The 16,082-nt window shown below is 37.0% G+C and overlaps 1 protein-coding gene across 4 annotated transcripts in view; it reads right to left on the bottom strand.

Annotated features, from left to right (window-relative positions):
* Nucleotides 1–16,082, bottom strand: part of SLC4A10 (solute carrier family 4 member 10) — a 69,654-nt gene that overhangs the window by 23,915 nt on the left and 29,657 nt on the right. For all 4 annotated transcript variants that reach the window (XM_072874000.1, XM_072874001.1, XM_072874002.1 and 1 more), the window contains exons 5-11: nucleotides 15,588–15,675; nucleotides 14,375–14,521; nucleotides 13,673–13,773; nucleotides 12,095–12,269; nucleotides 11,776–11,909; nucleotides 10,339–10,584; nucleotides 151–256 (exon numbers count right to left, since the gene is read on the bottom strand). In XM_072874000.1, the coding sequence (XP_072730101.1) occupies nucleotides 151–256; nucleotides 10,339–10,584; nucleotides 11,776–11,909; nucleotides 12,095–12,269; nucleotides 13,673–13,773; nucleotides 14,375–14,521; nucleotides 15,588–15,675 (997 nt within the window). The remainder of the gene's footprint in view (nucleotides 1–150; nucleotides 257–10,338; nucleotides 10,585–11,775; nucleotides 11,910–12,094; nucleotides 12,270–13,672; nucleotides 13,774–14,374; nucleotides 14,522–15,587; nucleotides 15,676–16,082) is intronic.

Here is a 16,082-nt window from a genome sequence, read left to right as displayed (position 1 = left end):
ATCTTTGTTCACTTAAGTGTATTTTACGCTTTATTTGAACAAATATCATCAGAAAAAACATGGTATTTTTTCAATATATTTGCTGCAGTAGGAGAGACAAAATTATTTATGCTTATGCCTTTGTTTATTAAGTTCCAGTATTTCACTTACTGACACAGTTAGGTTCCCCCATGGCACATCAGACACAGATATATTGTAGTCCTGCCAGTATCGTAAGGTTTTATTGCTAGGATGTTCTGGTTCCACACAATTGCATCTGAAAAGACAAAACAGTATTTTTTTCCTTAATAATAAAAGATGTATCAGATATTAATCCAAATTATCAACTTTATGACATACTGAAATTTTGCTCTACTTTCCCAGATAATTTTAGTTCAAATGATAATTTTAGTTGAGCACCAAAGGCTCTGTGAACTTTTGTGTCTATTGTTTTCCCTTTCCCCACAGCTGCTTTAAAAGCATGCTTTTCATTTTAAATTGTGTATTTTAACATAAAAACGTGACGAAGCAGTGTGGGAGGACAATACTGCAAATAGGCAATTTAAAATCAAAATTAAGTCTTTAAAGCCTCTGAAGCAACTGTGGGAGGCTTTTTCTTTGTCAAAGCCTTCAAAATATGCAGGATACTCTGTAGGTTCCAAGATGTCAAGCGTGCTTTGCAGTTCTCTTTAAATCAATTCTACTTTTAAAATCTATAGTACTATCTATCCTGCTAGTATTTTAACGTGCTTATGATGGCTGCAAATAAATTCTGTACTCTCTTTTCTGATAAAGTGTTCAGGAGTAGCTGGGGGCAGGACAACATCTGACTATAGAGTGGAGAGCCATTAAGCATACATTTGCATTCCAGTTCTAGAAGAGTATCAGTTTATTCACTTAGCTACGCCTTCTATTTTCTCTTTGGCTGTTTATCTTTCCACAAAATGACAATTCTCATCTAGATTTGTAATATTTTCTATATAAGAAATTCTACCATCTACATTATGAGTACAGAATAGTGCCACAGTATTTTGATTACAATACTATACATGTGACAACAGTTGCATTTAATATATACATAGAGAGAGATGCAGTTTGTCTTTGTGCAACTCCTTGCTTTTATTTTAAAGGCAGCTATTTATAAAAAAAAGAAAAAGCCCTTGCAGCCCATGAACAAAAAGCAAAACCAAAAAGCAACAGCATTCAGAGAAACAGAGGGCCTGAGCCAAAAGTCAGTGAAGTAGACTGGATCTTTCAAACATATTTAATATGCTTTGGATCAGGCCCTAAGTGCAGAACGAATGCATGTTCAATGCATAGTTTGAAATATTACAAAATGGGTTAAATGAAGCACATCACTACTAGTGAGCTACAGTAGCATAATAAAGTCAACAAAAGTTATGTCTACGTTATCGCAACAGAGTATTTGATGTTCATGCAACAATACAGAGGTGGCTATTTCAGGTTACTACTGTTTCCTGTGAGCACAGGAGCTCCCTGCCCCCTGATGTCCATCGCTGATCGCAGACTGGCAGTCTCTGGGCAATGGCCCATTGGGGTTTGATTACAGTAGGCCAAGGTGACGTGGGGTGTTCAATCACAGTCACTTTCTCACTAGAAGGGAAGACTGTGAATGTCACCAACACTACATGGTACAGCTGCACTTGCTGCAAACTGCAAAATTACATTTAAAAGTTAGAGAAGCAAAAATTTCTATTTCCTTAGTCAGAAACGTGACAATTGAAGCTATAGTTTAATACAGCTCAAGTAATTCACCTTCAGATGAGATCATCACCCTGGTTATTTCTATATCAATACCACTTTCTTCATTCACAGCATTCCAGTCTGGCCTTTACCAAGTTTCACAGGCATTTACCGATGGCAGATTGTTCATCAGCCAGTAAGCAACTTGTGCAAACTCCACCCATGCAGACCAAAATCACCCTGCACCCAGCTTTTGTCACTGAATGGGTGCAGATTAGGCCCTAACTGTAAAGATCAGATCCAGCTTTCTGCGGACAAGATCATTCAATCAATGATTGAATATACATAACATTACAGTGTTTTCAATATTATGTGTCTTTTGGCAACACTGACATTTTGATGTGAGATTGTATCATAGTATAACTGTCTTCCAGTGTCACACTACTTGCTTAACATTATAGAAATGTGAGATAGTAAGACACTCCCTGTCCAGCCCAGAAAAAAACAACTGAAGGTACCATTAAGTGCCAGAACATAAAAGATTATCTACCAAAATGTGGTATTTCATAACAGATTTAATTGCTTCAATGATGACTATTTCCCAACACAACTGACCTGCAAGGAGAAACTCACATTAGTGAAATAAGGCTTTTAAAACTTTTAGTCTCATTATCATTTTTTTTACTCTGAGAGGTCAGCGCTCAGGAGAAAAAGTAAAATACACTGAATTGTTAACCAGTAACACATCTTTCTGTTTTCCTGATAAAATATTACTTGGAAGGCTGGAATGAGTAAAAATGTATTGCCTCTTGGAGGTTCAAATGCTCTTAATTTCTTGTAAAGTTGTTTAAAGTGCTGAGCACTTGCCCACTACAAGAGATCTATGTGGAGTTTATGCTATTACCAACGGGCAAGAGACTACACATACACCTGTATTTTCTAAGCAACATATTCAGCTCCAAATACAGTATTAACTTAGCAACATGCTCCCATGCCTTTTAGTGATCATTTTAGTGATCTTCAGATTTGTTCTTTACCATTTTCTTCTCTTTAACCTGTCATGCACGCTGTCCTCCCCACACAGACTTTAAACATGCAGCATGGTGCTAGTCCATTCTGCTGCCATTACAGCCAGTATAAGAGCTTTGAACAAGAGTCTTGCACAGGGGTTTTGTGGGTAAATAAAACACACTTAAATGGTGCAGGTCCTTTGAAAGCTTCATGGCCATTCAACCCTAGGCAGTTGCCATTTTTCAGTACGTTGTTTTCAAGACTAGGAGGCACTTACTATTGATTATTTTATCCAATTCATAAGGCACTGTTTTGGAGCTCCTATTTTTCCACCATGTACATATTTTGCAAGCTACACCTATTTATACTAGCTAAGGATCTGATCTATAAAAGATGCAACTGCAGCTTCTTCATGATTAGCCAACATACAACTTCCCCTTCCTAGAAGGGCAAAATCTCTTTCTGGCTCACTTAATATAGAGAATGAGATTTTCTCAATATGAATATTTATATTATTAAAAAAACAACAGGCAAATATGACAAATAAGTTACAAAATGTGCTTGTTTAAACAATATGTCTCACTGAATATCAGAGCACATATTTGGTAATATGAGTAGGAAGGTCTTCCCCTAAGACACAGAGTATGCTCTACAAGTGTGCTGTGCACTGACCACATAACAGAGACAGAATAAGAAGATGGAATGAAACTGAAGGTAACATCACTAATTTTGTTTTAAAACTAAGGTATTAGAATATATGCATAAGTATTCTTCACGTTGCATTTACAAGGCTGAAGGAAAGTACATCAATAGCAGAATGATATGCATGTTTAGATTGCTTCAAATACACCATTTTCATGTGAATTATGGGCACTCGCAGAGTCCTTCTGTTTGTCTAACAGCTGCTATGGGAAGGGGACAACATCATAGGCAATGACTTCTCTGCTGTCCCATACCCACAACACCTGTATATCCCTGGCATTATATTTACCATATTTCTTCTCATGTCAACATTCATAGCGACAAAATCAAAGTCTCACTAGAGAAGAGACTGGAAACAAAATAATTAATATTGATGGGAAATGGACTTGTCAGTTAAGTTCTATTCTCAGTATCACGAAACCCTTTCAAAGCACAGCTGTCATGGCAAGACAAGATTTTTTCTTCATTTATTCATGAGATCTGCCATCCTGAATTAGGCCATTGAGTCATTAAGTGAAGTAGCCCATCTCTGACAATCATGAATATCAGCAGGCATCCACATATATTTTCTCAGGTTGGGAATCTATATAGTTTAGTTGGTGAAGTTGAGGAGGAAAACAGAAAAGCCTATAAAAGTACCTAGACAGTGCACTCAGCAGCACAACAATTTCACACAGAGAGAGAGATAAATCGCGGGGGAGGGGGGGGAGAACTGATGTTAAGAGTGAAGACATCTCAAGGAATCATGTTTCTTTGGATAGCATATAAGGAGGAGAACGTTATTGTGTCAAGGGGAACGTCTAGAAAACAGATTTATAATCACATTGTGGTTTTGTTAACCTTGAGTGTCACTCATAAAGGTTGGTCTTTATTAGCTGCCTGGTGCAGTATGCAGTCCATGCATTCTTAGCAGTACTACGGTATGTAACTGCCGTGCATAGAAGTTAATGTGCAGAAAAGTAGTGTAATTACGTGGGATATTGACAATTCATCTGAAAGCTTTCACTGAGAAATAGTTCTAGGATGTCACTTCACCCCACTTCCAAAGTTAAAAAAACATACACCTGAGGAGAAGAGATCCAGTATAATGCTGGTTCAGAAATAATATACTGTAATGTACTATAATGCTGCATGGTCAGCTTAAGTTTCGATTCTTCAGGTGTAGTGTTTCAATACACATAACTGTACTGTAACAAAACTACCCAAGGATTTTATGTAAGCCCTTCTAGATTTTGAAAGCATTGTGTAGACCAGCTATCAACTACAAACTGAATGCTGTACAGAATTGCTTAACAAGGAGATATGTTTCCAAAGTGGAGGGGATGAGTAGTAGGAAAGAATGAAGCAAGGTGAGCCCCCCCGGGCTCAAAAGAGGGAGAAAGAGAAAAATGAGTCAACTGGGTTGGGTGGACATAGGGAAGTCCTAGAATAAATGGAATAAAGAAAAATCATTTCTGATTCCAGACTTTGTCAAGAAGCAAAAAGGAACCAGCAGTTAAACTCAATGATGGCAGTTGCATCATTCTGGGAAGAAGAGGGGCATTCTTAGGGAAAGATACACAGGATATGGCACAGTTACTTAATTGTAGCAAACAAACTTATAAAGAAGGGGAAAAGAAAATCTATATTCATATCTAAGTTCAAATAAATCATTGCAGGAATTGGAATTCAATTACATGCCTGCAATCCTAATGAGAAATTCTGTGCCTATCATCACTTACACTTCTCATTCCACCTGCAGCTTAAGGAATACAGGGTATAAAACAACATAATTTGCATCCAATAATAATGTATTTAGATTAAGTTATTTAGATAATGAAAGATTTAAAACTTGCTTGTGCAAACAGTGGTATGCACAAAACTAATCTTCACAATGCCTTTTAGAAGCAATGGTTTCTATAGCCTGCAAAAGATAGAGATTGACATGATCTTGGCTCCTTAATTACATCAGAGTGGGATTTTCTACTCCTAATGCTTAAGTGCATGGCAATACCAAGACAGATTGCAATATGCATATTACTATGCCAAGAAATCACTTTAAAATTATTCAATGTAATCTGTTAATAATTGAGTAACTTCTGGTAAAGAATTATTAAAAACAACATTAATTCATCACTCTGAAAAGAGAATTAATAAAAAACAAAAGGTATATAAAGTCCCGAGATCTAAGCAACCTCACACTGAGAAATAATTGATCTTCTGTATTCTGAGATAACTATCTTAAAATGATTATATTTTAAAGAATACTGGATGGCTTTCTAAATCATGTTCCTTTCATCGACAACGCTTTTTTTGTTTTCCTTTTGAGAACCTCTGTTTATAATCCACCCAGTTGTAGGGTTCTCCTTTTCTAGCAAAAATGATATCCTAATATTTAATATACACATTAAAACTGATGTGCATCAGTGTTCCAGACAGGACTCACTAACTGGAGATATATTTGCTACAGGGGTAGGAAAAAGCAGGAGGAGGAGAGTGCAGAAACAAGAGAGTTGCTATGCCAACCTACAAATGCTAATGGCATGACAAATACAAAAAGGTCACAGAAAAAAAAAAAAGAAAGAAAGAAAGAAAGAAAAGCCCAGATCAAAAAGTATGTATATTTTATTTAATAAACAATGCAGCTACTCTATTTAAATTCCTTCAAAACAATGCAGTTTAAAAAGAAAAAAAATTGCAGCACAGCAGCACACTGAAAATCAGGTTGCCTTTGTCCTTCTTTTGATGTAACTCTTAAATGCCTTATTCTTTATCATCCATATCACAAAGATGGTGTTTTAAGAAAAAGTTACATGTGAATGCTGAATGGATTTGCCTGCAAGTAGATCACCTGACGATTAGGGCAAATATTTCAACACAGAGTAACAAACACATATAATAAAGAAAATGAGTAAAAAGTGCATTAGGACTAGTTCTGCATTAATTAGATCATGCAACAAAAGATATTTTTGTCTTTTTGAGATAGAATTCTTTAACAAACCCAAACACACATCTTCTACCTAAAATGGTAAAATGGTAAATTCAAATTTTTAAGTAATCTTTCAGGAGGACTTTCAGCTGATTTTCAAATATTTGGGTCTGCTTGACTTTAAAAAAAAAAAAAAAATTAAAAAAAATCCTAACTGTTCTGAATGTTCTTTCTATAGTCTTCTAAGGTTTGTTATAGAAGATACTAGTAATGACTCCTGTGATATTAATGACTCCTATGATATTATTATGACTCCTTAAATATTAAGAGGAGATGCATACAGTACAGTCTTTTACATCAAACTCCTGCAACAGAGACTGTTTATGACAGAATTCAAACCCACCCAAAATAGAGAATGGGTCTTCTTTCTCACTTGAAAAACGGCTCCAATCTGGTTGAAATACCAACCATTTTAAATTACTATTTTCTTTGTCTTTCTAGTACTCCAAAGGACAGTACTAACAGCATGCCAATGACTTTTCCTGGGTCAAACTCATGTCTTCACCAGGGCAAAGTACTGGGATGTAGACAGACTACCTGTGGACATCAGAGCATACCTGGAAAGCCCATGGGAGAAGAGACAAGGACTGGGCCACAGCATACACTGAAAGCTTCAAATATATACAGTGTCCTGACCTATTTGTCATCAACTTTTTGAGTGGGCAATAGGCAGAATACAGAAAACACAGAAATTTTACAGTATAACCTGAGTTTTCTAGCATGGAATTCCAGATCCAAAAGTTTTACATCAGCTTTGTCTGAGCATTCAAAGAGAAATGAGTTGCTCAACCTTTTGAAGTTCACCCATTGCTAATTAAAGAACTGCCAAGGCTTTACTAACAATTAAAAACTTGTCTTTAAAATCCCCAAAGAGGCAAATGCAAACAGCTGTTTTAATTAGCAAAACAGCAGATACTAATTAGCTTTTGTAACAGAGTATGCTGGTCCTTTAAGGACAGAACCAGCTTCAGCCCAAGTTTGTTACCCATTTGAACTACAAGTAGAAGGACTAGAGTCAGATTCTGCAGAAAAAGCTTCTAATTCCTTGTGAAAGCAGTATTCCCCAACTCCAAGTAAACAAAAATGAGATTTTTATTTCAAGTAAGCTTTTATGCTTATTCACCTTCTAGTTTCTGATCTTTCTGGAACTGAGACGTGTACAGACTTTTGAGCAGGGACTGAAAGTTATTTGAAATGTCTTGTCTTGTGATGGTCCCATGGGGATGATAATTGTGATACCTTCATGTTCTGCTCTAATGGCCACTGTGTCTGGACAGAGTAATATGTGCATATCTGCACAGCAAACCCGTGGAGTTCAGGTTGCGCCAAGCTTGCTGTGCAAGCACTGGTCATTTGGGCAGCTGATGTAGAGTTGCTCCAACAGAGCACATCTTTCTGTTCTCCCAGCCTGTCGGGGCTGGTTCTGAAGAACTAAGAAAAACTCAGATGAAGGAGAAGGGAGGGGAGAGAACAGAAGAGGCTAGAATTACTGCTTTGCTGTGTTCAGACCACAGATCCTTGGAATCGGCAGATGTGCTCTTACAAGATAATCAATATGCATACTGGTGTGTCCCACAATCAGTTTTAAGGTTAAAGAAATATAAGCCACATCCCATAAGAGCTATGCTGCCTATAAGTATGTCTACAGCTAGACATTTTGGTATTAGTGGGGCCAGTTGCCATGGACACAATATTGATAATAAACAGGATATTGCTGCAAGCAGAAGAGACAACATAAATGCCGAAAGTGAAATGTAATGCAAGAGTTTGAAAGTAAATTTATTTGTACTATCTACACAGAGTAAAAGAATAACTGAGAATATAGGTATGAAACAATGACCCCATAAATAACTACAAAACTATTATATCAAATAATTTTGATAGCTATATATGTGTTTGAAACCACCAGGCAGCGGTCAAATCTTTCTTCTAGACATCTGGAAGACACTTGTCTTCAGGAATTGTGTTTGGAAAATCTAAAACTGTTGTGCTGGTATTCCCACACCGTAGGACAGGGCGGGTTAATAGCTGTAATTGGAGGACGACAATTGCTGCTCTTTTACCATTCTGCGTGCTCTGGACATTCTACATTCAATTAAGACAGTTACTAAGGACAGGCAGCGAGTAAACACCCCCCTTCAAAAATCAGTTTGGGATTCTGATTAATGAATTGAATTTTAAATAAAACCCAAAACATTTATTTGTAAACATAAGGACTATGATGATAAAGCACTTTCATAAAATATAGAGATACCTATCACTGTACCCCTATACAAGCAAGACTGTTAATCTTATTTCTCTGTAATCTCAGCAATACCACGGGATTCAGCTAACCACGAATAAAGCTAGCTACCCAGGAATCTGTATTTCTATTTGTGTTTATGCTTTTCATTACATATTTTAACATCTCAGCTCCTCCTGCTAAATAGCTTCTGAATAATTTTTTGTCTTTGTATAGTATTTCAACATTTGTTATTCAAAACCGTATGAGAACATCATATTCTCTTTCTCTTTGAGATGACTACTTTGAAGTGGTAAAGGGGAAAAAAAAAATCCACAAACACTGTGCTATATGAGGGTCTTTAGAGTAAAATACCAACTTCACATAAGTTAAGTGAAGTTAAATAAGACCAGGATATAACCTCAACTGCATGCACAGTATATTCTTCATGTTTATCACTTTCTCTTCAAATTAATATCCCTTTGTCTACTGATTAAACTATTAGAGAGAAATAAATTTTTTTTCAGCATGGTGAGAGAGTATGTCACAGCAGAACTATAGTTTCTATAATTTAACTTGTTCTGTGTATTAAGGTATATAATGTGCATTCAGATTCAGGATTTGCTAACTATTTTTCTAGTGATAACATATACAAAGCTCAAATATTTTCTCTGTTACTGTGTTTTGTTTTTCCCAGCTTAAAATGCAAATGAGACATTTGGTTGAGACACTCCTGTTTTTCCAGTGAACAGAAGATGTGGCACTGTTCAAGCATTGTTCCTTCTGGGCCCCACCCTGCTCATGCAGAGGGTTAAAATGGGTTCAGTGAAATAATAAAGACATTTCTGGAGGGGGATCTTCTCTGAAAATGCTTTTTAATGACATTTTTGTTGCTGAGGTGACCAGGCTTAAGTGGCTTCAGGACAGACTAGGATCTTGTCCTTTACTAGAAGAACATTTTTGTTCTCATATCACAGAAACAAGTCTATGAGTTTTTACTTCTAAATGAAACTATATTGATTAAAGCCATTCACTTTTTTATTCCCCAAGTAGAATACTACCTGTCAAAACTCCACAATAAAGTAAAGCTGCTTAAATGGAGTCATATTAAAAACCTTGTTACTAATGGATTATGGACAAATTTGATTATGAAATCAAATGGATTATGACAAAATCAATCACCGCTGAGAAGCACCTAACAATTCCAAATCCACTTCGGTTCTTGGAGCTTGAAACTTAACTGACAGAGAGGTTAAAATAAAGGAGATACCTCAAATTATATCCTTTTTAGATAGGTCAATATTTCAATTTGGAAAAAAAAAACCCAGATAAATATGATATAAAAAGGTTGCCTGAACACCCAATAAAATATTATAAATCATCAGTAAAAGGTTATAGTAAGACGTCATTGAGTTACACCTCATTAAATAAAAACGTGAATAAAGACCTAAAGCTGAGGTCTCTCGAAGTCCTATTTTTTATTCAAGGACTTCCAAGCTGCGTGTGCGTAAGCTTTTCCAAACTCCAAGTCAAGATATTTTTTACTTATCTTAAGTAAATGCGTACTGCTTGTACACATACCTTCAGTAACTAGTACTTCCATATGCCAGCATCATGCCTGACTCAATAGCTTCCACATGTTAAGTTTGCAACTACTGCAAACTTTTCCTGCTGTGCGCTGGTTTGCATTCCTCACAGAGAAAACATAACCTATGAAAAAAACCCCAGTGTTAACAGAATAAAGCTTACTTACGAGTACTTTGTCAGCAGATCCAAATCATTATGCATGTTGATTGGATATGTCTCACTGAGATGAAACAGCTTCTCTAAGGCCTCATAAATGAAAATGATGCATATAAGAGAAGCAAAAGCTTCTTCAGTAAACCGGGTAATGTAGCAGACTAGGGAGCTTGCATCAGTTGCAACAAGGATGATGCACAGGATTGCAGTCCACAGTCCAATGCTAGCTCTCAGAGAAAGGTACGACAACCCATACTCTCTAAAAAAAAAAAAAAATTAAACACAGTTTATTTTTTGTCCAGCCACAGTAAATGCAGAAGAGGCAGCTCCAAAATTTCCTTTGCCTAGGGATGTGCTATTTTGGGGACAGTCTGAATCAGAAATTATATACCTATTGTGAACTGAAGATACTGTCCCCTCTTGACTTGAGCTCTCCTCCCAATTAACGGGACACAAAGAGCTCTATCTGTACTAAAGTGAGCAAGCAGCTTTGAGAGTAGTCACACACATGAAGTGTATAAGGTCCACTCACTTTTTATCCCATATCCTGCCTTGTGAACAGCCAATACCTGCCAATTTCTTTTTAAGCTGCAAGAGTAGCTATAATAACAACTTTCATCAAAATCCTGTATGCTTACTACATATGATAATAGAGCTCCAAACACGTTGGGTGACATTATTGCAGAGAACTGAAAGGTCTACCTGAAGGTGATAAAAAAGCTTTTGGGGTGCTAAGCGGGGTCTCCTACTCTACATTGTTCAGGAGGTTCAGGAGACCTTGGTGCAGAAGTCCCTGTCACAGCAATGAGGCAGAAAAGCAGACAGGATCTCAGAGAAGCATGATGGTTGCCAAGATGCAGACCTAAGTTTTACCCACACTGTGGCAGAGGTATATCATGTATAGCACATTAACATAAATGTGCGGATATGCTGTTCTGGCATGATGCTTCACCCCTTCTCTGTTCAGGTGGAGGAAGGGCAGGGTCTATATTAGTGACTGTTGAAAGATGGCACCACTGCCACCGCACTTACTTCCTGGGTGAGAGGTAACAGCTTTTGCATGAGTTAGGGATGAGATAAACCACAGATTTAAATGTATTGTTTCAGAGTAGAAAATGATACAATTAAAATAAAAAAAAAAAAAAATTAAAAAAAAAACCAACAACATCCTGAAGTTTGTATTCTCTTCAAAACAGTTTGGGGTTTTTTTGGAAAACAAACAAACAAACAAACAAAAAGTAACAATAAAAAAACCCCCATCAACCTTTTTGCATTACCACCAGTTCACTTGTCTCAGTCACTGCACAGTTTTCAGACTCCGAAAGCCTAAGCAGTGCACTCCAAAACAAACCGTTGATCTTATTCCGCAGATGTTGGAACTTTGGGATCAGTGTCTCTACTTTTACCTAACAACACCCGAGGGATGATGCATATCATCATCTTCACTTACTTGCAAAATTTGAATAAGATCTTCTCAAACACTAAAACCGGTCCTGTGCTGCCAAGTATAGTGAGAGGCTGTCCACCAAAGAGAGAGTAGGCAATTCCAGTCATGGATGCTCCAAACAGCGATTCTATTGCACTCTGAATATGATACACAGAGAAGTGTCCATAAATTTTCAAACAGGTTCTTTTTGCAATGTCTTAGTCTGTAGCCTTCTAAACAGTGAAACACCAATATTTAAAGGTGATTCATGCAACAGTAAGAAAATACTAACCACAAACCTAGAAATGTAAGTTTGTTTTAAAAGTTCAGATTTAACACATACTATACGACCTTCAGTTGCTTCTCCCAGCAGACCACCAAATGTGATGACAGGAGACATGCAAGCACAGTAGAGAAACAAAAATGATGCCAGACACTGCAGACTGAGAGCATCCCTGAAGTCACTCCAGAAGAAGGGAGCTTTTCTTTTTATATCTAAAATCAATCCTCCAAAAAATCTACAAAAAATAGAAGAGATCAAATTAATGAAAAAGCCATACCAAACTTTCTTCCACAGTATTGCTTTAAATATACTGCAGAGAAGCTATTGTTCCTTGATCAAATGATACATACTCTTATAATTCATCCCTCCCAGAAAAAAGTTTCTGGGAACCCTGTCTTGATGACTTTAATCAGGAAATTGTTTTTTTAAAACAAACTAATTTGCATGTTTCTTTTACAAAATCTTCATCTAATCATCCAGACCCAAAACTTCTGAACAGTTGTTAGCTCCCACACATAAAACCCTATTATTTATTATGTGAAATAATTCTTTGCATTTGTTTAATCAGAGAGCTACCACAGTGCCCATTTGTCCACATGGCTACATATAGAGCTTCACATTCTTTATTTGAGAACCTATTCCTAAATACACTTGATGATAGAACTGAATGTAGGCCACCATTTTCCAAGGACAAGAACTGTCATCTTTTGTCATTTACACTATACTAAATATAATCAAATATTTAGGAACAGACGCTCCCTTACAATATACCATACAGTTAAAGTGAATATCCCCACAATGCTCTTTTTCTCACAGGCACCCAATGTATCAGATGTTGCTGGGGTAAGTGGAAGACAAAGTGCCACTATCTCCTAAATATTAGAACGATCCTTCGAGCCATGAATTACCAGGTTCACCGGTGAGAGAACGGCTTACAGACAGACTGGCCATCATCTCTTCTGCCCCACTGTGGACACCAACACTGCAGCTGAATCTTTAGCCTTATGCAGGTAGGAATGATACTTAAATATCAAGAGGCAGCAAGGTAAAAGAAAAGTCTATCGCACAACTACACTGCACTAATGCAATCACTGACAGCTGATGCTCTTACACCACACTGTATTAGGTGAGAGAACATAAGTATTCCTTGGGGCAAATTCTTCCTTCCGATGTGTGTATATTGTAACCACCATGGTAATAATAGCCTCATGTACCAGGACATATCATGGTTTACTGAGGCAAAAAAAGAAATACTAGAGCTGCACAACCCAGAAACTTCAACTACAAAATAGCTGTAAGCATTCATAATATATGGCACAAGACTATTCCCAACTTTTCCTTCATGCTATACAAAAATAAGAAATGTTAATCAAGTTTAACAGAGGTCTGACCTTTATAAATAATAGACACAGGAGCTTGCAATAAATACAATGTGAAAACTCAAATCCTCTTGCCCTCTCCCCCTCTCTGCAAATTAGTATGTATTGTTCTTTTCAACTGTGTGGTACACAAATCAGGAAAAATGCCTGAAATAAATCATATGCCAAGCCAGTCACTTGAGAAAGAACCAGGCCATTATGATTCCTTTGGAAGTGCATCACTTACAACACTTAAGATTTTGTATATGTTTTCACTAACTTTCCAGTGCGTTGTAGTTCTGGTCCAGAGTGTCCTCCAGGTTGTTCTGTGTCCCCATGGGCTGCAGTCCCATTTGGCACTCCTGGGATCTTACGTTTCTCCTACCAGAAGGAAAAGATACTTCTCATGGGCCTTAGCAACCAAAACATAATTTTAGCAGAGGAAACAGGCTTTGAGAGTTGAAAGACTAAACACGTAAATTTTATTGTACGATTCATCAACATAACCTCTTCATAAGCTGTAGAGGAGTTCTGTAACAGGAAATAGTAGAAGCAATTGTGAACTAAGAAATTTAAAGAATTGATCACAGAAAATCTTGTATCAGAAAACATTTTAAAGAGTAGCAAGTCACGCTGCTTTGATCAATTCTTGCAATAAGCTTAGAACAAAAGCAAATCATGGCTGTTCACAATAATCAAAGATGCTTATGACCAATTACCCCTGAATTCAAGATCTTTAGATACAACTATCTGTCTTTATTCAGGAGAGAACTAGTACTGAACTACACAAAATGTCATCACTATACTGTATGCTTGCAAGACAAGGGTTCTCTTAAAGCAGATTAACCAAAAAAAAAAAAAAAAGAGCATGCAAAACATTTATATAGTGACCCTGCTAAATGCTAAATTAATGAGACTTAATTCTACCTAGCAAAAACTCATCACAACGTTTAAAAGTGTCTGAATTTTACAGTGTACAAACCTGAGAGGGAACATTTTTAGGTGGTTCTATTCGAATTGTTGGGTCCCACTCTCCAGGAGGGAGAACAGTAACCTGATCAAGGAACTCATCAATTCCAGATACCAAATCATTGCGGTCTTTTGCTTTGTAAGCAACATCATGGAACACCTGTGAAAAATGGAGAAGTGTATGTGGGAGGAAAAAGAGACGGGGAAAGGAATACTCTCATAAAATTTTTCACAATGGCCCCTTTTCTCTGAAATAAAATGCACTTCATGCTGTTCCCACCAAACAATCTCAGCTTCAACTGACTGGAGTTTCTAGTACATAGTTTTCACAGAAGCTTCAGCTGCTATGGAAAAACATCTTTATGGGTGATAAATGTTCTAGAGATTTTACAGTTTAAAACACAATTAATTCCACTGGAAAGTAACTGGGTAAAATGGCATCTTCTCAGGGAAGATATCCTTACATGTGAATATTGTTTCTCATTTTGTTATCTCCTTATGGCAGCGTAATCTGGGCTATTACAGTGTCCTGGTTTCAGCTGAGATAGAGTTAATTTTCTTTATAGTGGCTGGTATGGGGCTATGTTTTGGATTTGTGCTGAGAACAGTGTTGAGAATACAGAGATGTTTTAGTTGTTGCTGCACTAGTCAAGGACTTCTCAGCTTCCCATGCTCTGCCAGGTGCAGAAGAAGTTGGGAGGGGGCACAGCCAGGATAGTTGATCCAAACTGGCCAAAGGGCTATTCCACACCATATGACGTCATGCTCAGTATATAAAGCTGGGGAAGAAGAAGGAAGGGGGGGATGTTTGGAGTGATGGTGTTTGTCTTCCCAAGTAACCATTACGCGTGATGGAGCCCTGCTTTCCTGGAGATGGCTGAATACCTGCCTGCCCATGGGAAGGAGTGAATGAATTCCTTGCTTTGCTTTGCTTGCATGCGCGGCTTTTGCTTTACTTATTAAACTGTCTTTATCTCAACTCAGGAGTTTTCTCACCTTTCTGATTCTCTCCCCCATCCCACCGGGGGGGGAGTGAGCAAGCGGCTGTGTGGTGCTTAGTTGCCAACTGGGGCTAAACCACAACATACAGGTAAACTAGAATGCTATTTGTACATCATCACAATGATTAGCCACATTTCATCTGGACGATTCCACATTGGAGATTCCCTACTATACCTCTTCAAGTCAGTACAAAATGACGAAAACCAAGCCAGGAATAAAAATACCTCATCTGTCATTAGTGTTGCAATTGACCTTCCAATCTCATGGTATTGTTGCCCTTTACCGAGTGGTCCAAGAAGAATAAACAAAAATCTGCAAATCAAAGATAAATAAAAAAATTGTAAAGGATACATATTTGAAAGTAACCGTACATACTACAGAAATACTTATTTAAAAATTGGACTAGAAGAACCTCTAAGACGAACATTATCTATAATCTCCTTCACAATCCTCACACATGCATTTAAACATGAAGCTCTAGTTAGAAAAAATGTGAAAATAACTTCCAAAAATATATCATAAGCTTCACAGTCAGACTTGATCGAGACTATCAAAACCTCCTTACATAACAAACCTTATCTTACATAATAAATATATGCAATTATAATCTATGTACAGAACACATTAACATTAATTTATTTAATTCTGTTAATTCAAGAGAATCAACTATTTTATGGTAGTAGTATTATTGCAATATTGGGGAAGCTAAATTACCCTGA

The sequence above is a fragment of the Ciconia boyciana genome, chromosome 10 (genome assembly GCF_034638445.1).
Source record: "Ciconia boyciana chromosome 10, ASM3463844v1, whole genome shotgun sequence".
Taxonomy (NCBI): domain Eukaryota; kingdom Metazoa; phylum Chordata; class Aves; order Ciconiiformes; family Ciconiidae; genus Ciconia; species Ciconia boyciana.
The sequence above is the reverse complement of the archived record's forward strand: the minus strand, read 5'-3'. Positions and strand labels throughout refer to the sequence as shown.